The 26919-nt window shown below is 37.6% G+C and overlaps 1 protein-coding gene across 2 annotated transcripts in view; it reads left to right on the forward strand.

The window, feature by feature from the left end:
• MAEA (macrophage erythroblast attacher) overlaps positions 1–26919 on the forward strand; it is a 145559-nt gene that overhangs the window by 112669 nt on the left and 5971 nt on the right. For both annotated transcript variants that reach the window (XM_027836475.1, XM_027836476.1), the window contains 2 exons: positions 15573–15681; positions 23417–23550. In XM_027836475.1, coding sequence (XP_027692276.1) covers positions 15573–15681; positions 23417–23550 — 243 coding nt within the window. The remainder of the gene's footprint in view (positions 1–15572; positions 15682–23416; positions 23551–26919) is intronic.

A 26919-nucleotide genomic window follows, 5' to 3' on the forward strand; every position in this document is an offset into this window, starting at 1 on the left:
TAATATTATATTTTTCCTCCAATTACATATAAAAATGATTTTTAACATTTGTTGTGGGTTTTTTTTAAGTTTTACATTCCAAGCTCTATCCCTTCCTCCTTTCTCTTCCCTCCCTGAGACTGTAAGCAATCAGATGTTACATGTGCAGTCATGTAAAACATTCCCATATTAGTCATTTTGTGCAAGAAGAAAGAAAGAAAGGGCTTCAGTCTGTATTCAGACAACATCAGTTCTTTCTCTGGAGACAGAGAGCATTTTTCATCATGAGTTGGATTTATATTGGATCATTATATTGTATTGCTGAGAATAGCTAAGTCATTCATAGTTGTTCATTATACAATATTGCTGTTTCTGTGTACAATGTTCTCCTGGTTTTGCTCACTTTACTTCATATTGGTCCATGTAAGTGTTTCCAGGTTTTTCTGAAATCATCCTACTTAATTAATGTTTCTTATAGCACAGTAATATTCCAGTATAATCATATATCACAACTTGTTTGAACCTTTTTGAAGGAGGTTAGGGACAGAAACTGGTCATGAAAAGAAAGCATATTGGTGTATAATTTTTATAATCAAGGAAGATCTAAATCTACCTCTGGGTAAAGAAATAAAGACTTAACATTTGTAGCCTTTGGAGAAGCACAGAGGGAATGCTTGTCTATACAGGGAGGAAATGGGGAAGAGACAAATAAGATAAGAGGTACCTGGTTCTGGAGGTTATTGAAAGCTGAACTAATAGGTTTGGACTTGACATATTCGATAACAAACCACCAAGATTGTTGAAAAGAGTGACAGATGGTGCAAACTGTATTTAGAATTCTCTTGAGGCTATCTATAGTATAAACTTGCAAGAGAAGAAATAAGGGACAGAAAACCCAGGCATGCGGTGATAACCATCCTAGACACGGTTGTGTTGATAATAATAATGCAATTCAACAAGCATTAGCTAAATGTTCATTATGTGTCAAGCACTGTCTGGTGCTACAGATACAATGACAAAAAGAAAATAGTCCCTGCCCTAAAGAAGCTTGCCTTCACAAATAAATAAAAATAAAATATATACAAAGAACCAAACACAACACAATTTCAGAGAATGGAGTCTGCATAATAACCTGGGGGTGGGATGAGATGGAGCTTAAGCTGTGCTTTAAAGGGAGTTACAGGTTCTGAGAAACCAGGATGAGGAAGGAGAGCTGCCTAAGCCCAGGAGCTTGAAGATAAGAAATTATTTGTTGTGTACGGAAAACAGCAAGGAGATCAATTGGCTGTAATGTAGAGTACAAGCAATCAGCCTGGAAAAGAGATGTTTGAGCCAGAGCGTGAGGCAGTTTAAATAAGTAGAGGGGTTTGTGTTTCATCCTAGAGGGAATAGGGAGGTCACTGCTGCTTCTTGAGCAGGGGGCTTAGATGGGCAGATTTGTGCTTTAGGACAATTGAGAAGGTGGGTGCAGGAAGACAAATTAGAAAGCTGTTTTAATAGCCCATGTGAGAGGTGAGAAGAGCCTAAGTAAGAAGGAAGAGGACAGACAAAGGTGAGAAATGTTGTAGAGGAAGAAATCTATGGTTTAGCAATTGATTGGTTATGTGGGATATGGGAGAATGAGGATTGAAGGATAACTCCGAGGTTATGGACTTGAGAGACTGGAAGGTGGTATCCTTGCAAGAAATAGAGACGTTTGGGCAAAGGGTAAAAAGGGTGGAGAATGAGAATGGATTCTGTTTTGGATATGCTAACTTTGAGATACTGTGGGACATCCCATTGGAGATGACAGACAGTCAGTTGGAGATGAACATATAAATTTGGCAAACTTGGGTTGGAAATAATAGAATTGGAAGTTATCTGCATAGAAATGAGAGTTGAATCCATGAGAATTGATGAGCTCACTGAGGAGTATAGGGAGAGAAAAGGAAAGGACCTGGGACAGAGCCGTGGGCGACACCCCTATGCAGAGACTGAAATGAATGATTAACCTTCAAAGGAGACTAAAAAGGTGGGTCAGTCAGGTAGGAAGAGAATCACTGGATTTAGGAAGAAAGATCTTGGTGAATTAAAGAGAGCAGTTTCAGTCAAGTAGTAGGAATGAAAGCCAGAGTAGAAAAGAATTATATAATGGTAGTAATAATAAGCTGACAGCACTTTGCAGTTTTGAAGATAAAGCAGCTCTTAGGTTCCCCTCATATCCATCAGATGTGTAAAGAGGAAAGTAAAATATTTTAGAGGGTGTTAGGAAAGAGAGGCAGCTTCATAAAGAAGCTGTAAGAGGGCCTAGCCATTCTGGAGAGTAATATGAAACCATGCCACACATTACTAACCAGTATGTGCCTTTTGGTTCAGTGACACTATCGAGCAAAAAGATCGAATTAAAAAGAAAGGGACCTACATATGCCAAACTGTTTATAGCACTTTTATTACTATTTTTTTAAATTTGGCAAAGAACTGGAAACTATCAGTGCCCATCAATTAGGGAATGGCTGAACAGATTATGGTCTATGAGTATAAAGAAATATTCACCTCCTTCATCTTCCCTTCCACTGTAAAAGCTTTTTCTTGCCTCTTTTTTTTAAACCCCTTTCTGCCTTTCCCTTTCCCTTTTTCCCAGTGCATTCCTCTTTCCCGCCCTTTAATTTAATTTAATTTTTTAGATAACATACTCAACTCATACCTGTGCCCTCTACCTATATATACTCCTTCTCACTGACCTAATAATGAGAAAGTTCTTATGAATTATAAGTATCATTTTCCCATGTGGCTATGTAAACAGTTTAATCTTATGAAGCCCTTTATGATTTCCCTTTCCTGTTTACCTTTTTATGCTTCTCTTGAGTCTTGTAGTTGAAAGTCATATTTGTTATTCAACTCTGGTGTTTTTATCAGGAAAGTTTGAAAGTCCTCTATTTCATTGAGTATCCATTTTTTCCCCCTGAGGGATTATACTCAGTTTTGCTGGGTAGGTGATTCTAGGTTGTAACCCTCGCTCCTTTGCCTTCTAGAATATCACATTCCAAGGCCTCTGATCCTTTAATGTGGAAGCTGCTAAATCTTGTGTTATCCTGACCGTGGCTCCGTGATACTTGACTTGCTTCTTTCTGGCTGCCTGCAATATTTTCTCCTTGAACTGGGAGCTCTGGAATTTGGCTGTAATATTCCTGGGAGTTTTCATTTGGAGATCTCTTTCAGGAGGTGATCAGTGGATTCTTTCAATTTTTATTTTAGTTTCTAAAATTATATTTCCATTCTAGTTCCAGAATATCAGGGTAGTTTTCCATGATAATTTCTTGAAGGATGATGCCTAGGTTCTTTTTTTGATCATAGTTTTCAGGTGGTCGAGTAATTTTTAAATTATCTCTCTTGGATCTATTTCCAGGTCAGTTGTTTTTCCAATGAGGTATTTCACATTTTCTTCTGTTTTTTCATTCTTTTGGTTTTGTCATAAAGTGTTTAACTTCTTCTTGCTCAATTCTAATTTTTAAGGAATTATTTTCTTCAGTGAGCTTTTGTACCTCCTTTTCCATTTGGGCAATTCTATTTTTTTAAGGAGTTCTTTTCTTCAGCGAATTTTTGTGCCTCTTTTTCCATTTGGTCAATTTTGATTTTTAAGGAGTTCTCTTTGGTTGATTGCCTTCTTAGCAAGCAAAGTGGGAGGTCAGAGAAACTTGTTAACAGTAGAGAGTGCTTAGTTTTAGATGGCTTAAGCAAGGAGATATGTTAGGGGTGGGATTTAAATTTATTTTGCATCATTTTCTTCCTATGACTGCTCTAGGAAAAAAAAATCAGTATAACACTGTGATCCATGCCTTAAATCTGTGGTGGTATTTCTTTTGTTTATGCTATTTCTTAGTTAGATTTAAACCAAGTCCTCAAAGTTTTAGAAACAAATCAATAGTGATAACCTTCAGCTCCCTTCATCCTTTTGAGCTTGTGCCAAAATTGAAGAATATTTCTCTTTTTTTAACCATTCTACAGAGAATCTTAAACACTGCCTCACTCCTTGCAACCCCCTCTGACCTTGCCTTTCATAATGTGGTCCCATCTAGATTCACCACTGCCATGTGGTGTAATGGAAAGGACCTTGGACTTTGAGTCAGAAGACATGGATTCACAGGATTTAGACTTGTAAGGGATCTTTGCAGAATCTCCTCTACCCAAGACAGGTGATTATCCAGCCTCTGCTTAAAGGCCTTCAGTGAAAGGGAACTAACCACCTCTCTAAGCATCTCCTACTTTTGGTCATCTCTGATTGTTAGGAAAATCTTCTTTGCATCCAGCCAAAATTTTCTCCTTTGCACTTTCACCCACTGCTCTTGGTTATGCTGCGGTTCAAATCTCAGTCCAGCTACTTACTAATAAGTAAGTCACTCGTCCTATCTAGGCACTAGTTTCCTTCTCTATAAAACGAGAGCACTCTTTCAGCGTTAAATTTTATGACTGTCTAATCTGTAATTTATGTTTCCTCCCACAGCCTAGATCCTCCTGGCAGTGAATGTCCCAGGAGCCCTCTCTCCCACTCTTCTTGAGGTGCACCAAGTCCCCTGCCGGTCTCATGCGTCTCAGTCCCTATAGACATAATGCCTAAGTTTGTTTCTGGTCATTGAGTTCCCTTTCCATCTGTCTGCAGATGATGGGCTGTTTTTACTAAAGGTAGCTGATAACTTCCTCCTTCCCATTATGACTAACAGCATACGTTTGTGATAGCTAGTTAGGCTTTGGGTTGCAGTCTGTGTTCATATAACAGCTTTGTTTTTATTTTATGAAGCAGTTGGCCTATGTGGAGATTAAGAATGTAGTCTTGCCTTCTTTAGTACCATTCTCTAATCAGGCAAACTAACTGGTTCCAACATAACTATAAGATAGTTTAAACCTAATCTTTCATCAGCTCAGATTTAAATATGAAAAAACAGACTTGCTCCTTAAATATGACAGTCAAACTGTTCATCTTCACACCCCCTACCTAAATCCATATTACTGGTTTAAAAGTAAAAGGATAACTCTCCAAAGTAAGCACACTCTCATTCATTTTGCTTTGATGCAAAATCTTACTACTTTTTTCCTTTTTACAACTTTTTATCACTCCAGCTACGATTTATATTTAATAATGTGGCACCTACACTACTACAGCTTCTTCTTCACTGATTCTCCACTTTAGTCTGTCTTCAACTCTTATCATGCTGAATTAACCATCATCTTCAACCCCAAGTATGCCAGTCTTCTCCATAGCAATCAATCAGTAAAGATTTAGTACGTATTTTTCCACAGTGAGCATTCCAGAGTTCCACAAAGGCACTTAAAAAGATATCAAAATTGGTGATGTCAGTATTGCCTTGATGAGAGCATTGTTCTCATAATTGTTTTTTAAAAATCCTTCCTCATTTTTGGTGACCAATATTACTGTATTCTGTAATTGGTTTTATTTAGTTCATTATGAGTTAATATATTGGAATACTCTATAAATTTAAAGAACTAATAAACACAGTATTTGTTGCCTTAGTATAACAATAAAAAAGAAAGTAGATAGAGCACCAGCCCTGAAGTCAGGAGTACCTGAGTTCAAATCCGACCTCAAACCAAACACTTGACACTTACTAGCTGTGTGACCCTGGGCAAGTCACTTAACCCCAATTACCCCCCCCAAAAAAAACAATAAAAAAGAAAGAAAAAACTTAGAGACAAAAAAAATAATAATAATAACAGCCCCTATCCTCAAGGGACTTATATTCCACTGGGAGAAAACAACATTTACGCCACTAAATAAATATGAAGTAATTTTGGGTTGAGAAGGCACTAGTGAATGTGGGTACCCAAAAAAAGACTTTCTGTAGGACTTAGCACTTGAGCTGAGCCTTAATGGAAGCTAGGGGTTTTAAGAGACAGAGATGAAAAGTGTTGCCTTCCAGCCTGTGCAAAGGCCCAGAGGGAGGAGAAAGCAAGGAGGCCAGTGTGACTGGAATAGGGAGGGAGGGAAGTCTAGAGAGGGCAACTGAAATAGAATGGGGGGAGGAGAGCCTGCGTTAATTTTACATATATTCTAAAGTTAACAAAAATAGCCAGAATAACATTTAAGTGTCTGCTATGTGCCAAGAACTGTGTTAAATGCTGGAGATACCAAAAAGAGGCTAAAGACATCCCTGCCTTCAGTGAGCTCACAATCTAATGGGAGAGACAACAAAGAAGAGAATTATATACAAAGAAGCTATGTACAGGATAAATAGGAAGTAATTAGGAGAGGGAAGACACTAGAATTAAGAGAAGTTGGGAGATGCTTCCAGTAGAAAATAGGATTTTAGTTGGGACTTCAAGTAAGCCGGGGTAGAGAGGTGGGTGGAGATGAGGAGGGAGAGCATTCCAGGTACGGAGTACAGCCAGAGAAAATGCCCAGAGCTTAAGAGATGGATTGTCTAGTTCAAGGAACAGTAAGGAGGCCAGTGTCACTGGATCAAAAAGTACATGGTAAGGAGTAAGGTATAAGAAGACTGAAACATTAAAGGGGACTAGGTTATGAAGGGCTTTGAGTGTCAAATGGGACATTTTGTATTTGATCCGGGAGGCAGTATGGAGCCACTGGTCACTGCTGTTCATTGAACCGAGGGTAGATTGATATGGTAAGACCTGAAGCTTAGGAAAATCACTTAGGAGACTTGAGGCAGGCAGATTGTTGCAGTACTTGTGACGAGGGCCTGCGTTAGAGTAGGGGCAGTATCAAAGAAGAGAAGAGGGCAGAGTCGAGATGTTTCAAAGGTGAAATCAGTAGGCCCTGACAAAAATTGGATGTAGAAGGTGAAAGATAGCGAGGAGTTATGGGTGACACCCAGCTGCAAGTTGGAGGGACTGGAAGGATGGCATTGCCCTCGATCATCTAGGGAAGTTTAGAAGAAGGGAGGATTTGAGGGGAGAGATAATGAGTTCAGTTTTGGACATGTTGAGTTTAAGATGCCTGCTTGGGCATCCAGTTTGAGATGTCTGAAAGGCAGCTGGAGATTTGAGATTGGAAATCAGCAAAGAAGTTAGGCCTAAGTAGGTATATTTGAGAGTCATACCATTAAGATGGTAATTAAATCCATGGGAGCCGATGAGATCACCAAGTGGAGTAGGATACAGGGAGAAGAGAAGAAGACCCAGGACTGAACTCTGAGGGACATCTATAGTGAGAAGAAGGGACCTAGATGAGGATTCAGCAAAGGAGACTAAGAAGGAGCAATCTGATTGGAGAACAAGGGAGAGTGATGTTCTGATATATGTGGAAATACTAAAAATTTAGTGATATTAAAAAATTAGTATTTCCATATGCAAACTAGTCCTCAAAAGAGAATTACATATGAAACCTTGAATCTGTACTACATAGTATTTGCTTTTAAGATGTTTATAACAACTTGTAGTTTCAGAACTATTCTGATTGGTCTTCTTCCTGGAATCCTATGCACTCATTTAAGTGTTTCAATAAACCTCTTTTTTCTTTTCTTTTTTTTGCTATCATTATTAACACACTTCTTTCCCCCATTTAAAAGAAGAAGAAGAAAAAAACCTGGTAGTAAGTATCACCGAGAAAAACCAATCCATTTAGTCCCATATCCAAAATGTATGTTTTCTTCACCTTAAGTGCACCTTTTAGCAGGTGACTAATATGCTTCACCATAGATCCTTTAGGGATATAGTTGGAAATTGCTTTGATCAGAGATCTTAAGTCTTTTGTTTTTCTTTTAGTGTTATTTCTGCTAACTTAATTCTGCTCATACTTCCCACACAGTATAATTCTCTAGGATTGTCTCTTTCATTATTTCTTATAATACATTTCCAATATATACAATAATATTCCATTATATTAAAATACTTCAATTTATTTGATCTTCCTCAGTTGATGAGTACCCTTTAGTTTCCAGTTTTTTCCTTCTTCTCCCCTTTAAGTTACCCCTTTGGGGTCAGGAAGTTTGTTTTGATTGAAACTATTCTGTCCCCTGTATTATCCTCCCCCTAAACCCTCACTTCCTATCCCTGCCTGTGTCCCCATTTAGATGGTTATATTTCTGTGTATAAGTGATGTTTAATCCTCTTTTGTCTCATTCAGAGAGGAATGAGGCTCGTTTGATGCCCATTTCCCCCACCGCATTCTCTGTGCTTATATGCCCTTTTTACGCACCCCAGTCATGAGAAATAGTAAGTTCTAACCCCTTTCTTTCTCCTTACTAAGTTAATGTGTTCCTTTCACCTCTTTCCTTTCCCCATTTAAAAAACACTCAAAATAGAGACCCTCAGGTTCTCTGTTTTTCTTAATTAACTCTCTTAGTATCCTTTGAATACATTATGGTTTTAAAGCAACACTTGTTTCTTTTCTTACTAGAGTGTTAGCCCTTTAAATTATACAACCCCTTCAGTTTCTCATATAAATTTCTCTAAGTTTCTCTTGTCTTGTGTTCGTATTTCAGGATTCTTATTCCACTCTGATCTTTTCATCAAGAATGCTTTTCAAAGTCCTCTGTTCCATTGAAGATCCAATTTTGTACCTGTAGAATTATACACGGCTTTGTCGGAGATGGTGTTCTTGGTTTTAGGCCTCTTTGACTACTGAGAAAATTATATTCCAAGATCTCCTCTTTTTAGTAGAGTCTGCCAGGTCTTGTGTTATCCAGTTACCCTACTTCTTTAGGAATCTTCCTTTCTGTTACAGGGATTTTCATATTCTTGGCGTGGCTCTTTCTAGGTTTTGAAATTAGGTTAAGCAAGGACTAAAATCGATAACTCTTGGTGAAGTTGCTAGTTTGGGTTTACTTTGGGGGTATAAAACTGCTGCAAACTTGAAGAACTGACCTTTTGGCATCTCTTTGAGGTTACTTGATGATCCTCTTTTCTCAGCAGCAATATGGGACCCGGCTGATGAGTCATTCGTGTATCTCTTCACAGCCAATATAAAGGCCACTGTGTTTCTAGTCAGTGAGAAGAAGTTAAGCAGCCTGACCCTCGGGAATGTCTCCCATTGGGTATTGGGTATTGGAACTGAAGCACTTAGTGGGAGCCTGTAGAAAGGCAGCCTGGCATAGTGGCAAGAGCACTGGAATGGTCCAGCTTCTAGCTCAGTTACTCCCTAGCTCTTTGTGTCCTGATTTATTTGTACTTAAAATGAAGATAATCCTTGTATTACCTGCCTCCCTACCACATTGTTGTAAAGAAAATGTCTTGTAAACCATAAAGTATTATAAAAATATGAACTATTATTACTGTCATGGCAGTCCTTCAGAGAACAATGTTGACTCCAGATTCATCCCATGGAGAAGTGAAATAATTCTGGAAGAATAAAGTATAAGAAGAATGAAGGAAGCCAGAAAGGCCTGCAGAGAAGGAGAATCCTGACAGTCTAGCTTTAATGACTCCCTCCCTACAAACACACAGAGACAGATTCGCATAGCAGAGGAGCTTCACAGCTTATCTATGTGCCTGGTAGTCTTCTGAACTGTGAGGATCAAAATTAATTTCCCCCAGGCCTTCCAGTGATCCAGGCTTGGCCAGTATCCTTGGTACAAACTTTGAGATTACAAGTTGTTCCTTTGGCCTATCTAGTATTAACTTCCTGGAGTTTTTGGTAGTATTTGACCTAAGTTTAGTCAATATGGGTCAAATTCCTTGTGAATTAACTTTTCTGAGTCAAATGACAGACCTATGATTGAATTATTGGGCATAAATGGGTGAATTATTATATAAAAGAAGTATGTCCTTTACAAAATTTATCAACAAATATCAGTCTGCCTTTTATAGAAATGTGTTATGAAATGCTGGCGTAACATTAACATAGAAAACTTTGACAGTTAAAATGACAAACATTTCAAAAACTTTGATCCTTATCTTCAAAGACTTTGGAAGAATTTATTCTTGAAAAGATCAAGGACACCTAACATTCGGTTCTTCTTCTCTTAATTATGATCAATTTAATTCAAAAAAAGACTTCCAAATCTTGGCTGGCTCAAGAGTGAGGGCTTTCTCATTCCAGAGCCCCTAAGCTTTAGAATATTCTCTTCCCCTGGATGTCAGCCTCAGGCCTCTTATCAAGTCATATCAGTCTCTTTACAAAGGCCATCTGACATTTGAAATTGCATAATTTCTCATTCAGTTTAACATAGCTCCTTGGATTAGAGAAAGATTTTATATTCCTATTTAAATGCATTCTTGCATCTGATATGATTTTGATATATAATCCTTCCATTTTAAAAGACCATGTACAAAAGGAACTTAGAACCAAGAAAATATGTGTGTGTATACAAAGAAATAGCAATAAGTAATGTCAAGAAGGCCAAAACTCAGAATGAGGTGAGATTTTTTTTTCCAGATAAATTCTGAATAAGAATATGTACAAAGAAGAAAAGTTTTCAGTTTGAGGAATGTAGCATGTTCAATGAAGTCAGAAAGCAAAATAATTCCATTCCTATTTTTTTCCTGTCTTCTCAGTCAAGTAGAACAAGCTTTAAAATGTGAAGAGGAGGATTGACATCCTTAAGAGAAAATCGAATTAATTCAAGAAAAGAGAATAATCATAACAATAATCATAATCACATCTGTGTAGCAAACTGTGTAGCACAGGTTTCCAAAGTGCTTTACAGATACCTCATTTTATGCTCACCAGAACTCTGGGGGCAGGTAGGTGCTATTATTATCTGCATTTTACAGATGGGGAAACTGGTAGACAGCAGTTAAGTGACTTGCTCAGGGACACACAGTAAATGTCTGACGCCATTTTTCAGCTTGGTGTCCTGATTCCAGATCCAATGTTTTATCCCCTGTACCACCTAGCTGCCTCTAGAGAATAGTAAATAAGAGCTAATTGAAATATTCAAGTCTTCAGGCCTAGACAGTTTGCCTTATAGAGTAGTAAAGGAGCTTGCAAATGTGGTCATAGATGCATCGTTCAATAATGAGGAGCAGAAGAGATACTGGAAAATGGGTTATTGGATTTTCCTGATGATTGGCACCTAATTCACCATTGTATCAACTCAATCTAACAAGCTTCTAGCTTATCCTTACAGCTCCTGAGTCTCCCCTAAACACTGAAACTGTAAGTACAATGTATTTATTTGCCCCTTCTTCAGTTGATATGTGATTACGTCATTGTGGACAATCTGTTTCTTATTCCTTACTTTTGCTAACCCAATTACTTTTTCAACAAAAAAACTACTTGCAGATCTCTGTGATATCTTTTACCCCACTTTTTACACCAAATTTATCATTAGAGATAGGCAGCACCCACTTCATACCCATCTTGCATCTCTTCATTAGTCTTTTAGTGACCCACAATTTTGATTCTTTGTTATTTGTCCCTATCATTGAGAATATGTTAGTGTTAAAAATGATGAGTACTTGTTTCAGGATGCTTGTCAGCATCATTGATTGCAGTACCCAAATGCAGTCCAGCCTACTGTCTTCTTCCTATTCATTTCTCAAGCCATCTGTCATATCTGTCCAAGATAGATGTACTGATAGATACATTCAAGTGACTGCCCTTTCAACCATATGCCATAATCTAGAAAGTATTTATTTGTTATCCATTTGGTTTTCCCTCTGTGTATGACTTAGCTGAACTTTTCAGTGATAGTGAATCTCTTTTAGGAAGCTCTCTAGTGTTCTAAAACTTGATGTAGTAAGCATAATATCATCTCTCATGCATACATTTCCTCCGTTTCACACCTCATGATGGTATTTATCAAAGAGTCGTCAATGAAGGTCTCTCAGTTAGTGCATCTATCAAGGAATTTTGTATAGTTTTGACATGTGGGAGCTATTTTGTTGGAGGAGAGCTTACTGAATTAAGCGCTTTTTATACAGTCAACAAACACTGAGCTTTTGTATTCTCTGTACTTTTCTGTCAGTCCTGAGTTTATAGTTGTGGTTCACTGGAGAATGTTATTTGGAAAAGCCTACATGGTCCCTTTTGATTTTTTTTCATCAAGGATACCCTTGACACATGTATAAAATATCATAGAAACAAGGTAGTAGACCTGCAGGTTAGCAGTTATTGATATCATCTCATATAATCTTTTTGGGAAGGAATAATATTCTTTAATATTGCTTTTTTAAAGGCCCCCAAAATTGCTTTAGTTTCAACACGCATCTCTGTGTATGTTTAGATCCAGCTGTTATTCCAACTTTGTCCTCTTTAGTTCTCTTTTTATTACTTATTGTAGCATGTCATGGGCTGGGTTGTTAGGAGCCAAATTTGGTGACTCCAATGATATTTGCAAAAGAAAATAGTTTGTTATAAAAATGTCAACAGATTATTTCCAGTTTTTGTCCATCTCCTTCCAATTTTATCTTTAAATGCTCTTAGAATGATCTGATTTAATTGGGCCATCTTTTGGCAACCTTACTTTCCTTTTCCATTGTTCTCCATTGTTTTATGAGCAAACTGTTAATAATTTTTCTCCAGTCTCTTCTTGAAGTTTTCAAAATGACTTTATGTTCTAACTTGATGGTGCACTGGCTGTCACATCCTTCTGCTTGGCCAGGAGATCAAGTGTTTACTAGCTGAAGTGGTTCTTGGATCTTTGAACCCTTTATTATACTAGTTGCTTTGTATTTGTTAAATGTGTGTGTGTGTGTGTGTGTGTGTGTGTGTGTGTGTGTATGAAATGGTTGTAGTGTGTGGTGCTGTTTCTTCCTTTATCCATTTCTTATTTTTCAACATTAATGGCTTATTTCAGCATGCCAGATTGGAGTTTAGGTCATATTTTGTTTGCCTGCCATATCTTCTCATCTTTTTCCTTTATTTTTATCTGCTGGCAATTTTTCACTCTGCTTTAACAAATCCCTAGTTCTACAGTAAACAACGAGATGATTTAGAAATGACTTCCACATCTGTAAACAGATATTTTCAATGTATTCAATTTCATATTTTGGATGTCATTCAGTGCCAGTGTTTCTCAGCCTTTAAAAAAAAAAGTTTCATTTTGTTTTGACGTCCAGAGACTTCCCAAAAAAGAAACAAATCCTCCACAGAGTAACTCTTTAAGAAGAGTTAAACAAGACCTCTCAAAAGAGTAACTGAAACTAATAGCCCATATCCTTTGCCCTCTTGTAGTTTACTTACCATTTTAACAGAAAGGACGGTGTTCCACTCTCTTCTTGAAGACAGTAATCACAGTTATGAATGTGAGGTATCTGTTTTGTCTGAAAAACTTTGGCCTCTTTTGTTTCCTGATCTTAAGTCATATTTTTTTTTCAATACACCTTTCATTAGCTTGAAGTGTATGTTGATTTAACTTGAAGAACTTTACCAGATTCTTCATAGAATTTCTCCACCTTCTTCCTCTGATGCTGATGTCTATATCTAAAGCACTGTTATCTTCACAGTAGCTTTTTCCTTGTACTCATTCTGAGCATCACGAGGTAGAATGACAAAGTATTCCATGAAATGATGTTTTTGTTGCTTTTGGATGCCCAATAGAATCATCTCCACCACTCCTTTATATGCCTCTGCAAAGAGAACCTGTAAATTGTCCTCCCATCTATCTGCAACTTTCTTTTCAGTAATGCTTTTATTTATATAACAATGTCAATATGGATGTGATTTAATTTCTCCATGAGTAGTGTATAGACTTGTTGGTTATTGAACAAGTATCATATATTTAGAGTGCCAACAATTAAATTACTGTTTATCACATAAAAATATTGATTCTTGGTAGCCTCTGCCCGTTTTGTTACCAGTTTGCCACTGTAGGAGTGGAAGAGCACTGCCCAGGTCAGAGAAACATTTCATATTTTCCCTTGTTTCAGGGCTTGCCCTGGCCAAGGATTTCTCACCTAGGAGCCAGCTACTCGTGTTGTCTTCAAAAGACTGGTTCTCTGACAGCAGGCACAAGCTACCACTGGAACTATACGTGAGACCTTTCCAGCTTTGTGGAACCTCCTAGACTTTGCACTCCAATGACGTAATTGTAGTAGCTTCCAAAATAGATCATACAAAGAATTTGACTCAACAATTCACAAAAGAAGAATTACAAACTATTAACAACCCTATGCAAAAAAAGTCTCCAAATGACTAATAATAAGAGAAATGCAAATCAAAACAACCTTGAGGTTTCACCTCACATCCTACAAATTGGTAAACATGACCAAAAAATGGGAGTATTCAGTGTTGGAGGAATTGTGGGAAGATGAGGCACAGTAGTGCATTATTGGCAGAGCTGTCAATCAGTACAACCATTTTAAAAAGTAGTTTAGTATTATACAAATACAGTGACTAAAATGTCCCTACATTTTGACCCAGAGATTCCACTATTATATAAAACCTCAAAGGTAACATTATTTGGAAGAAAGTCCCCATGTACACTAAAAATTTATAGCAGCTTTTTTGTGATAACAAAAAATTAGAAACAGTAGATATCCATCAATTAGGGAATGACAGACAACAAACTGGTACATGAATGTAATGCTCTAAAAATTGATGAGTGTGATGAATAGAGAACCACAGAAAGATCTCCATGAACTTGATACATCTCGAAATAAGCAAAGCTAAGGAAACAGTATGCACAGTAACTGAAGAAAGAACAATAGAATGAATAGAAAATAGAAAGTAAATAGAAAGAACAATTGAATGAATGAATGCTGCAGAATTTCAAAGTACAAAAATTACTTGAAAGAACAAATGTGAGAAGATGTCTACCCTCACCCCTTTGCAGAGGTGGGAATCCCACAAGTATATTGTCCATTGCATGCATTTTCAGACTTTGTTGAAGTTCTGAGCAGTTATGTTGATTTTTTCCATCTTTTTTTTTAACTTTTAAAATATTATTTTGTATACAAGATTACTTTCAGAGAAGGAGGGGGAAGGGTACTGGGGAAAATTATCATAATGTTTAAAAAAATGACAGAAATTTAATAAACCGTCAACTACATCCTATTGCCATTTTCTGTATCTAAAAATTTGGACAAGTGAAGAATAGCTAGTCTTGAAGTGTATTTGTGTATTTTAAGTTTTGTTTCTATTTGGCAACTGAAGGATCTTATAGTTTTATAAAAGTGCTATATAAATCCATGATAAAAAAAAATTTTTAAAACAGATGATTGGAAAGTAAAATGTGAGTGAGCAAGTTCGTATCTAATGATTAATTTGGTCTCTAATATATCCTGTGAAGTGTTACATACCTGCTTCATTTCATTCTTGGTTTGCTTTTTGGTAAATGAAATGATTTAGTTAATGACAACTTTTGCCACCTTTGGACTTGCATGAAAAGGTCCACTGTTATGTCTAACAGAATAGACAGAGATCTGATTTCTTGATTGCTTTATCAGTTTTCTATCAAATGATAGGAATTACTATGATAGATGGAAATGAGAAAATAAATTGAATATGATGTTAACTGTTTTTGAGCTTGGAGCTTCAGATATGTGATAAATTCTCTTAATACTAAAATAATTTATCTCTTCATGTCTAGTGTATGCGTGTTATGCTGGTGATTTTGTGTCTAGAATCTCTAAGAGTTTGCAGCTAAGTCTTCCTTTTCCTAATCATTTTTATACAGATTGTACATATGCTTTTATTTTTCATCTCAGATTCATTAAGATGAATAATATAGATTGAAATATTCCAAATTGTTTTTTAGACATGCAAGAAAGCACTTCAGTCAAGCTGAAGGAAGTCAGTTGGATGAGGTTCGACAAGTGATGGGAATGTTAGCCTTTCCTTCAGACACTCATATCTCTCCTTATAAGGTAACTTTTATAATTGTGTGATAGTCAAATAACTGAGATAACCATTATGCCATGGGATTGTGGCTATCCGTAGTTTTCTAACGACTACAAAATGTTTTCTTTTGACATATATTTAGTGCCACTATTTATATGTGTCATCATACTTTTTATTGTGTTTTTTTAAAGTTTTATTCTTTATACCACAGTTACTTTCCAGTATCCACTCTCAACCCCAAACTCTGATGTAACACAGAAAAGTCAACCAAGAGACAGCCTCCATCTGAGTAGACAGTATTTATTCACCATAGTTACTACCACTTAAAGGGAGTTCTGTTTCATCCTGTCTGCTCGAGAATAAGTAATATGGTCGCTGCATTTGATCTGCTTATAGCTGCTTTTTAAAAAATCATTGCCTTCTTCTGGTTCTGCATTTTTAACTCTGCAACAGTTGATTCTTTATTTTTTCCAAGTCCAAACTTTTGATTTCATTGATGTAGGTAATTCCCAGTAAGGAAATCCCCTCTGCTAGGTCAAGATAGACCACCATTCAACAGCTTGCCATCTTAGAGATTGGCCCAGAGCATCAAGAAGTTCAGTGACTTGCCCAGGGTCATAGCCAGTATGGTTCAGAGGTGAAATTTGGCCCCAGGTCATCCTCACTCAGAAAACAGCTTTTGATCCATTCTACCATAGTACCTCTTCTCTTTTCTTATGGTGCCATCATACTTCTATTACATTCCTAGTGGTTAGCTCTTCCCTAGGCCTTGGTGCCCTCTACTTCTTTCAAGGGCCTTTACTGTGAGGATCATGAAAATAAATGACATGGAGATCTCATGGATCTTAGAGCCTAGTAAAAGAAGAATGAATGTAGGTGTTGTTGATACCATATGAAAGAGTGTACAGTGAGGAACACACTGAGTGCCAGGAGAGGTTCATTCCGTTAGTCTTTGCACAAATGTTTATTGGACAGCCTTCTTGGGAGACTGTGGAATAGAATGCAAAAAGCAAAACAAAAAACCCTGTACTTAGAGTGAGGAGGGACCTATTTCCCATCTGTCCTTTCACAGTAACTTGTTTTATGATTATGAGAAAATCACTTCTCTGAATCTGTTTACTTAATTATAAAATTTGCCTTTTGTACTTCCTCAGTAGATTATGAGGATCAAATCAGAGAAGATATGTTAAATCCTCTGCAAACCTAAAAGACATATATAAATATTGGCTGTTATTAGTAGTCCATATGTCTGCTAAACATTGTGAAGGTTTAGCGATTAACAACGAGACAGTTAAACCCCTGTTGTAGGTATGGAACTGTGCTAGCCATTGGGGATTTGTAGATTTAAAATGGTGTGATCCCTGCTTTCAGGATGGTTGCATTCTGTTAGGAATATGCTGATATTAAGTAGGAAGTGACAAAGACAAAGCAGATATCTGGACAAAATGCTCGAGTAGGAAGGAATGGGGTTAAGTGACTTGCCCAGGGATACGCAGCTAGTAAGTGTCAAGTATCTGAGACCGGGTTTGAACTCAGGTCCTCCTGACTCCAGGGCCAGTGCTCTATCCACTGCGCTACCTACCTGCCCTGAAGAGAAGGATTCTTACAGGCAGAATGGAAGACTTGGTGAACAAACTTTAATTAAGCAAATATTTTGTGCAAGGAGCTCATTCCAGTCCTGACATCACATGAGTACACAACCTGGAGACTAATTATCAGGTTGAAAGAATCCTGTCCAGCTTGGCTGGAAGATAGTGTATAAAAGGGAGTGACATGAAATATGGCTGGAGAAGATGGATTAAGGCCAGATTGTAGAGGACCTTAAATGCCGGGTTAGGGAGATTTTCTTTTCCCTCGAGGCAGCAGTGAGCCTCTGAAGCCTTTTGAGCAGGGAGTGAAATGCTCAGGTGTGGGCTTCAGGAACATGGTTTTGGCCGCTGTGCAGGATGGGCTAGAGAGGAGTGAGCCTAAAGTGAAGGCGTGGAGAGCAAGCAGAAGATTACTGTCATCGGCCATGCAAGCGGCAATGAGAGCTTCAAATATGGTGGCACCTGGAGGAAGAAACAAGGCAACCAGTATAACAGATACAGAGTGGAATTGATGAGCCTTAGTCACTGGCTCCACGTGGGAGTTTAGAGGAGAGGCAGACTCAAAGGTGACTGGTTCTGAGCCCGAATAGCTGAGATCTTGCTGTGACCGTTTGTTGTCCAGACACTACAGCATAAGATGGTGTATTCTGACCACCACTTGAGGGGCACAGGTACAAAGAACCATAGAAGCTCAGGACTAGAAGAGATCACTAGCTGCAGTGTTGTAAGGAAAGATTTCATGGCGATATTGTGATACAAGATGTCTCTCAGCAGGGCCAAAGATAGCAGAGAAGTCAAGGAGAGGAGTAAGAGAAGGCCACTGGATTTGATGATTAGATCACTGGTGAATATTCAGTGTAGTTATAGTCATGTGGAAGCAAACTGAAGTGGAAAAAGGAGACATGAGAGGTGAGGAAATGAAGACAGTCCTTTGAAAAACTTGGTTTTAAAGGGAAAAGACATAGTCTAGTAGTAAGAAGTAACAGGATTTATTAAAAGTTTTTACAAGATAGGGAGAAACTTTACTTTTGGAAGGACATGTCAAAGAAGGAACTAATGAGAAGTGTGAATGAGTTTCCAAATTTGATTGGAAATTTCCTGTGCAGTTTGGACCAACAAGCTGCAGAATAGCCCTTGGAAACTATGGCACAGGCATCCTTGTATCTTCTAAAATATACCCCAGCCAGGTTTATAGTTAGCAGCTAGCCTGTTAAAGCCATCCAAAATTGCATACCTCGATGCAATAAAGAAGTATAGTGAATCTAGAAAATATTCAATACTACATTGTGAAGTAACTAAATGAAGCCCTTTGGTGGGTAGTAAATAAGTAGCAGCATAAGGGTTTTTAAAGCCTAAAAACTTGTAGATTTTGAAATGGGGGAGCTTAAAATCCCCATCTATGGATAGTACTATATAAATCAAATACAGAAGCACCAGGAAAAAAAAATAGGAAGAGTACCATGCAATCAGGACACCAAAGGATAAAAAATAAGTTTTAGTTCTAATAGGGGGGGAAAAAACCCTAAGTCATAAGGTTTTTCTAAGGTTGCATTCTAATTAAACCAAATCAGATGTATGTACAGTTTTGATTTTATGTGGTACTAGTTCCTAGCATAGAGCTCCAGGAGGTCACCTAGTGGCCATTATTAACTCAGCAGAAATCAAATGGACTTTCCGAAACAAAACTGATGTAAAAATTATCCTGGTGTCTCCCCACCCAAAGGTGAAACAACAAGATAGAGAGGGATCCAGAAATGAGCACGTTCCTTTAATGATTCTCTGGCCTCTATTTGACCACATCATGTAAAAGGTCAGCCAGAACTTAGTAGATTTCTTTCTCTTCAATTCAAATATTGCAGGAAGTCCAGAGGCTTTGAGTCATGTTATTAGGGATTCCAGTTAATCAGGTAATCATTTTCAAATAACCAAAATTTTTCCTAAAACAGGAAGTGGAAGTAAGACCTCAAGCTTTGATTACTTTCTTCATTATGTGAGAATGTTTTGTAAGTTTGGGATCCTACTAAAAGAATTTCACTATCTTACTACTATGCAATAAGGATTTTAGTAACCTAAGGAGACCAATGTTTGGTTTTAATAGTGTGTTCATGTGACCTAAATGGTTCTTCCCTTGATGGTCACAATTCAGGGTTTGGCTTTGCCTAGTAATACATGCTTATCAAAGCAAATTCTTCAGAATAGTCACTTTTTTGGTTATACTTTTTTGACAGTTGAAGTCCTACTATTCAGTCTCCCATATAAATATCAGGCTAATCATTGAAATTCTAAACATGGAATAAAATTTTCCGGGTTAGCAATTTAATAGTATTTTAGACAGAAAAAAACAATCACAACTCGAAATTTTCAAAATAGGTAAGAAACTGAGAAAGTTATCCAGGAAAACTAAAGGATCCAACAGATTGTCAGATAAAACTCCCAGCAGGTGGTAACTCCTTGTGAAATACAGTCTAAAACACAAAATCATACTTAGAAGATAATCGAATCATCTTCCTTCTAAACCTATGATAACAACAAGAAAATAAAGTTGTTTTTATTTGAAAATGAATCTTGCTCATTTTAAATTTTTGAGCATTTTGAGTCTTTTATTGTCTAAATAGGGTTTTTGTCTGGGGGTAGGGTAATATTGGACAGGGAAAAATTATATACTTGTCTTATTTAACCTGTTCATAGGGATGAAAGAACATGGAACTACACAGTCCACACCCCATTGTAAATATTTCTGACTTTGACATGAAATTTGACATGTGACGTCAAGTGAACGCAAGCCTATTATGGCATGATAGGTGCAAAATTGATGTATGATTGCTTAAATGTCATGATTTTGCTACAGTCTTAAGCTGAATGTGAGTTTTCTCAATCAAAGGTACTACAAACTGTGGTAGGTTACATGGCATATATGTGGTGAATTCATTCTCATGTAATTATTCCAACAACTCATTAGGAAGAGACTTCGCATGGTAAAAGAAAATAAAAGTATTCTTTGATGATGGTTTCCTTGTGTCAGAGGCACCAGTTTTAAAACATTCAACAAGATTTTTAAAAGACTAGAGTAAAATGGTTAACAGATCAGCTTTTTATGAAATGAGAGATGGCTGTAATTTTTATCAGTCTGGAGAAATCCCTTTCTTATGAAGACCAATAAAGAAGTCCAAGTTTGATGGTTAATTTTATTTGACAGGGTTGGGTTTTTTTTTTAACCTAGTTAGGAAAATAGCTCTTTTTTCCCCTGTTTTATTAATGCCTCACTGTTGCATAAGAAAAAATTCTTTAACTTTCAAAGATGGAATTTTACTTGAAAGCCATAAATATTTAGGTCAGTTCTTTCATCTCTCTTTAGTTTTATTAAGCTAAAGGTCTCACTGGTGGGACTTTTATACAATTTTTCATTTATTTTTCACATTTCTAATTCCTTGAATTAAGCTAGATTAAAAATGTTGGTCTTTGGCAGTCCAATTCAAAAAAATCATTCTAATTATGATAGAGCAGCCTTTTCTAGAACAGAGCTGTCCTTCTTGCCAGTAAGCTCCTTCAGCTATTCCTATAGCTTCTGTTGAAATCATTCTATGACTAACTCCCAAGTCCCTCTAATTACAACATTTCTCTCTGACCTAATCCTGATGTTTTCCTTCTGATTCACTACCCTGCACGTCCTACTTTTCATGTCTAGCTCTAGGAACAGTAATTAAAGCAACACTGTAAAGACTAAGTTAATAAATTGTCCCGTGATGCCGTTCATCATCATCCCAGTAACTTCCCATAGCAAAACTCTTTCCCTATCCTCCACTGTTCTATTTGTATTGTTTTCCCCTATTAAAGTGCAAGCTCCTTGAAGGGAGGAATTGTGCTTTTTGTCTTGCCTAAACACTTAGCACAGTGTCAAGTACATAGTAAGTACTTGATAAATGCTTTTTTATTCATTCATCAATGTGAAAATTATCCCCCAACAAAGTGATGTTTGTGCCTTTGAATTTATCTTCTTCCAAATCCTACCCCTATGCATCTTTTCTCATTGTTGTAGGAGATAGCACTGTCTCACTCAATTATGAGATCCACTAAACCACCTTTCTCAGCTTTCTCTCCAAGCTTACCTCTACATACATGTATTTATTGGTGTTTGCATAAACATTGCCTAGCATGTTATAAGCTAGAGCGAAGAGCACACACCCCTTTAAGATAACATAGCACATATTTGCTTCTGATCCCTTCACGAGGATGGTCTGGTTTAGTACCTACTTCATTGGTAGGTGTACACCCCATTACCCTTAGAAAACTTAATGAAGATCTTTGAGTGTTATTGCCATTAAGTTGTTAAATAACAATTCCCTAGTTGCCATTTGTTTCTAACTGTAAAGCACCTGAGTAGCCCAGAAAACTCTAGGCCATTCATGTCCCCTCCCCCTCCCCAATAAGTATGAAATAGAACTAGTTGTTTGCATATGTACTGGGAAAATGTTTACAACAGAGAGAGAGTACCCATGGTAGGGTGGAGGCAGCAGGAACACTATCCAGCATTAACCAAGAGAAGCTTAAACCCTAGGGCAAGGCACCGCAGTGTTTAGGCATCTCTTGGGAATACTTGTAGATGATAAAGAGAAGTATGCATAGTTTAGTTTTAAATATGTTTATAAATCTGTGTCAAATAGTGGCCTTCTCTAGTGGGTGGGGGAAGGGAGGGAGACAGTTCAGAACTTAAAATGTAACCCAAAAAATTAAATTAAATTAAAAAATAAAATAAAAAATACCTTTAGAAAAAAATTCCTCACCATGCTCCACAGTGAGGTAGAATCGGGATTTGGGTACATACCAACTCCCAGAGGCAATTAAAAACACAAAATATTTAGCTTTACAGAAGCCACATGTCAGAGAGTGCATAGAAAGCAGTTTTTCAGAGCAAACATTGTTAAGTCTGTGAACTCTTTGTTGAGTGCAGGCATTTAATTAAGTCTATATATGTGCATTTTGTATATTGTGAATTAATTCATACCATTCCAAGACACAGGCTCGAGCCTTTTCATAATCAAGATAGTTCTCTTGGTGGTGGCCCAGAATCTGTAGGCTGCTCACATGCCATGTTTAGTATTTCATTTGCACTGTGCCCTACAAAACATTTTATGAGAAATGAAAGAAAACATTACTAGAATTAATTAAAAAAAAAATCTTTGGGTTGTGTGTGGATTTTATAGACATGCCTCCCAAATACCAGAATGTCTATGGCACCCATTTAGATTTAAACAACTAACCAACTGTTTATAGGAGCCACAGTCTTACTCTGATTTCTGCTTCCAGGACAGCCAAGGATTAGGGGGTCAAATTTGCTCTGTTCTATCTCAACCAACCAAGAAGACCAATTTTTGCTATAGGACAGGGTTAATTTAAATAGGATTTTCCTCTACTTAAAATCCCATAGATTTAAATGCAATTTAGATTAAACCTGTTTTCTTAGCCTGAGGTTGAGTTACAGTTTTGAAATAACAGAGGCCTTTTTCTAAAATGAAGCCTTCTTCTATCCTCTGTCTTCTTGAACCTAAGTCTCTAGCAATACTAGATTTGGAGGTTTGGCTTTGTTAGGTGTTGTTTGTTTCTGTTGCTTGAGTCCTGTTGGGTACTTAATGCAACAGAGCTGACTGGACTTAAAACATTTATATTTCTTTGACAGAAGTTTGCTCAGTCATGTGTTTTAATTCCCAGTAGCTTGAAAAACTCTGACATTCCAAAGTATTAATTTCGCTTCATAACCAAGCCAACATTCCAGAAAATTAAATACAGAATATTAAGGTCACATCAGTGGGTTTTAAATCAAAGCATACAAATAACAAAGTTTCAATAATGACCTTCAATACTGTAAATGCCTACATTGAAAAAAAAATTTTTCATTTTAAAATTCATTTCCTCCTGTCTCCCAATGAAATGCTTATAATTGCCATCTGGTGATTTTTTTTTTCCTGGTGCCCCCCTCCTCACCCCTTTTTATTAAAACAAATCCTTTTTATGATGATCAGGTTATTTAATTATCTGATGGCATTGGAGTGTCTGGGTAGAAATTATTATGGAGCATTCTGTGAAATTTTGCTTAGAGGATAAATAGTTCTCATCTAGGATCTTGGAGCTAGAAAGGGATCTCGTTTCTAGTCTTTTTCCTTTTATTTCATTACAGGATCTTTTGGACCCTGCCCGATGGAGGATGCTGATTCAGCAGTTTAGGTATGATAATTACAGGCTACATCAGCTGGGAAATAACTCAGTCTTCACCATCACACTCCAGGCAGGCCTTTCTGCCATAAAAACACCGTATCCTTTCCTGGCTACAAATTGTGAGCGTAATGTGAAACTTAAACCTGTTTTTATTTGGTTCACACCAAAATAACAACAAAGTGAATTTTATTTTACAAGAATAAAATTTTTTCATGTAATTCCTGAATGTCATTGGGTAAATAAGCAGGTTTTCTATATGACAGAAGAGATGAAGTGAATGATGAACCTGGCCTGATTTTTAAAGAAACACAGGTTTATGATTATTTGTGTCAGTGTGTTGAGAGGGACACATTAGGTAGTTCTATATGATATAAAGAGTCAATGGGCCTTCAAGTCAGAAGACCTGGTTCTGAATCCCAGCCCCAGCACCTGATAGTTACGTGATCTTGGACAAAGGTTTAAAAAACGGGGCCAGGGCCTTGTGCTCAGAGCTGAGGATACAGAGATTGCCAACAACCACTAGGTTGTTGTCTAAGTCCCTTCTGTAAGGAATTTACAGTCTGCTAAGGAGGAGGAAACATGTGCACAGGTAAGTGTGCTACTAGGTAGAATGGGATGAGGGCAGAGAAGATACCTGAAGCGCTCTAGGAAAATATGAGCAAAGATGACACTTTCCTCTTGAGAATATCAAGGGAGGTTCCACAAAGGATTTTGACAAAAAGAGGTAAGGAAGGGGCAGGAGGAATATATTCCTACCATAGTGTGCAACCTACTCAAATTCAGGGGACCATTCCCCTCTCTCATCCTCAGTTTCTCCATCTATAAAATGGGTTAGAACTAGATGGTTTCTGATGTCCCTCTGCTCTAAGTCTTTTGTAATAAAGTAGAAAGAGCACTGGAATTAGTCACAGGACCAGAGTGCTCTTCCTAGTACCAGCATACCAAGTCTGTGTAACTGAGGGCAAGTCACAAAACCTTTCTGAGCCTCAGTATCTCATGCACAAGATGAGAAAATGAAACTAGATGGACTCCTGAGGTCTCTTCCCACTCTAAATCTGTGATCTTTAAAAGAAGAAACCCTTCAGAGATGCTCCTTAGTTTTGATTTAACCAGTGAACATACCAATTTGGTAGTATTTCATGGCCATATTTCTAAAGGAATGATGTAAGAAATGATTAATCAGAAAATTCTCTTAGATTTTATGTGAACACCAAAAGTTGTCCAATTATTCATGTAGAAAGATATTTTCCCACTGAACTTATATCCTCAAGGACTTAATGACTTGATTTTTTTTCTAAGTAGACTTTAAAGCAGTTGTACCCTTCTCCAGGCCTGGAATAATAGAATGTTAGCTCTAGAGAAATTCTAGAAATTCTCTAGTCTTATCCCTCATTTTACAGATGAAGACTGATGTGCAGAGAAGGGAGAGACTTTGCCAGGGTGCCTCTTAACTGGACGGAGCCCACTCATTCCTGGTCCAGTGTCCACTCTCCAGCAGCTGCTCCTTTATTAGCAACGAGTTTGTTCTGTTTATAATCTAAAGAAACAAGGGGGGCAGCTAGGTGGCACAGTGGAGAGAGCACTGGCCCTGAAGTCAGGAGGACCTGAGTTCAAATCCAGCCTCAGACCAAACACTTGACACTTACTAGCTGTGTGACCCTGGGCAAGTCACTTAACCCCAATTGCCTAAAAAGAAAGAAACAAGGAAGACCTAAATAGTGATGCTAAGGATGTACAGTCAGGCGACTGTCGATGTACCATCTGTGTTCAGAAAGATTGGCTGGTTTGATTTAGACCACTCCTTGCTTTAGGTTTTAGCTAGACAATGAAACTAATTGTTCAGTTGAACCGTTATTCCCGCTGAGTTGTCCTTCATATGTTGTGAGAGTAGCCACAAACTCAACAAATCTCAGAGTTAGAAGGCCGAGTATGGTTCATCTAGATACCCTTCCCTGAACAAAAAGCCTCTAGTATAGGGAAGAGCGCTCTTTCAATGAACAGCAAGATAATGAAGTGGAAAGAACACTTAGCTTGGTGCCCCAAGGCCAAGTATCCTGCCTTCTGTTGCTTACTCACTAATCACTTTACCTTCTCTGGCTTTGATTTCCTCCTCTTTAAAATGGTGATAGGGATAGGAGCAATCTGAACCTCACAGGTTTATGAAGAAAATGCTTTGTAAACCATCAAGTGTCATAGACATGTGAGCTGCTGCTCAGCTATTGCCATGAGAGTTCTGGATTTGGATCCGAAGGAACTGAGTTCAAACCTTGTTTCTATTTACTTTGTGAGCAATCAGGAATGATGCTAAAATTTCAAACTTGGGAGACTTGGGATGATGGTGCTCTAGACAAAAATTGGGAAGCTTTGAAGGAGAGGTGGTTTTGAGGAGAAAGATGATAAGTTCTACTTTGGATACATTGAGCTTGAGATACCTACGGAACATCCAGTTTGAAACATCCATTAGATAGTTGAAGATGGATTTGGGGATTATCTGAATTTCAATGATAATTAAGCCCATGGGAGTTATTGATATCACCAAGTGAGCCACGGTAGAGAGAGGAAGGACCAGGACAGGTCCTTAGAGGATCTCCCATAGTTAGGAAACATAACAGAGACAATCAATCAGCAAAGGAGACTGTGGAAATGTTTAGACAGGTAGGAAAAGAAAACATCACAAAGACCTGAAGAAAAGATACCATCCAGAAAGAGGCAGGATGTTCAGCATTGTCAGATACTGCAGAGAGGTCAAAAAGGAAGAACACTGAGATGATAATTTGCGATGATGACGATGATGATGGAGGATAGCTAAGTTGTACAGTAGATAGAGTTAGGAAGCATCCTCTTCTTAAGTTAAAATCAGGCCTCAGATACTTACCAGTTGTGTGACTCTGCCTCAGTTTTCTCATCTCTAAAATGAATTGGAGAAGGAAATGATAAACCACTCTAGTATCTTTGCCAAGAAAACCCCAGATGGGGTCACACACACTGAATGATAGCAACATTATTATTATTCTTTGATGTAGTTCATCCTAAACTGGTGACTTAAACTTACTGAAAATGGCTAGAGGCTATTTGTCTTCACCATCGTTCTTGAATTTCTTCTCCCTGCTAACTTTTTTTGTGCATCCTTTCTAGCATTAAAGAACATTTTCCTTAAATAAAAAAACAGAAACAAAATTAAGAGTTGAGTAGTTTAGCCTTCTCAACCATCATGTGTTATTTTAATCCCTTCCTTCCTGAACAGTAATCCTACCACCTTTTGGATTCTTCTGTAGCTCCCACTGTAAAGGCCATAGGTCATAGATCTAAAGATGGAAGGGACCTCAGGTCATCTAGAACAAAACCCCCATTTTATATATGAGGAAATTGAGGCCCAGAGAGATGAAGAGAGACCCATAGTCAGACAGCAACTAAGTGTCAGAGGCAAGATTCAAATCCAGGTCTTCCAGATTCTAAGTCTAGCAC

This window comes from Vombatus ursinus, unplaced genomic scaffold (assembly GCF_900497805.2).
Source record: "Vombatus ursinus unplaced genomic scaffold, bare-nosed wombat genome assembly UNPS02014818.1, whole genome shotgun sequence".
In the NCBI taxonomy this organism is placed as follows: domain Eukaryota; kingdom Metazoa; phylum Chordata; class Mammalia; order Diprotodontia; family Vombatidae; genus Vombatus; species Vombatus ursinus.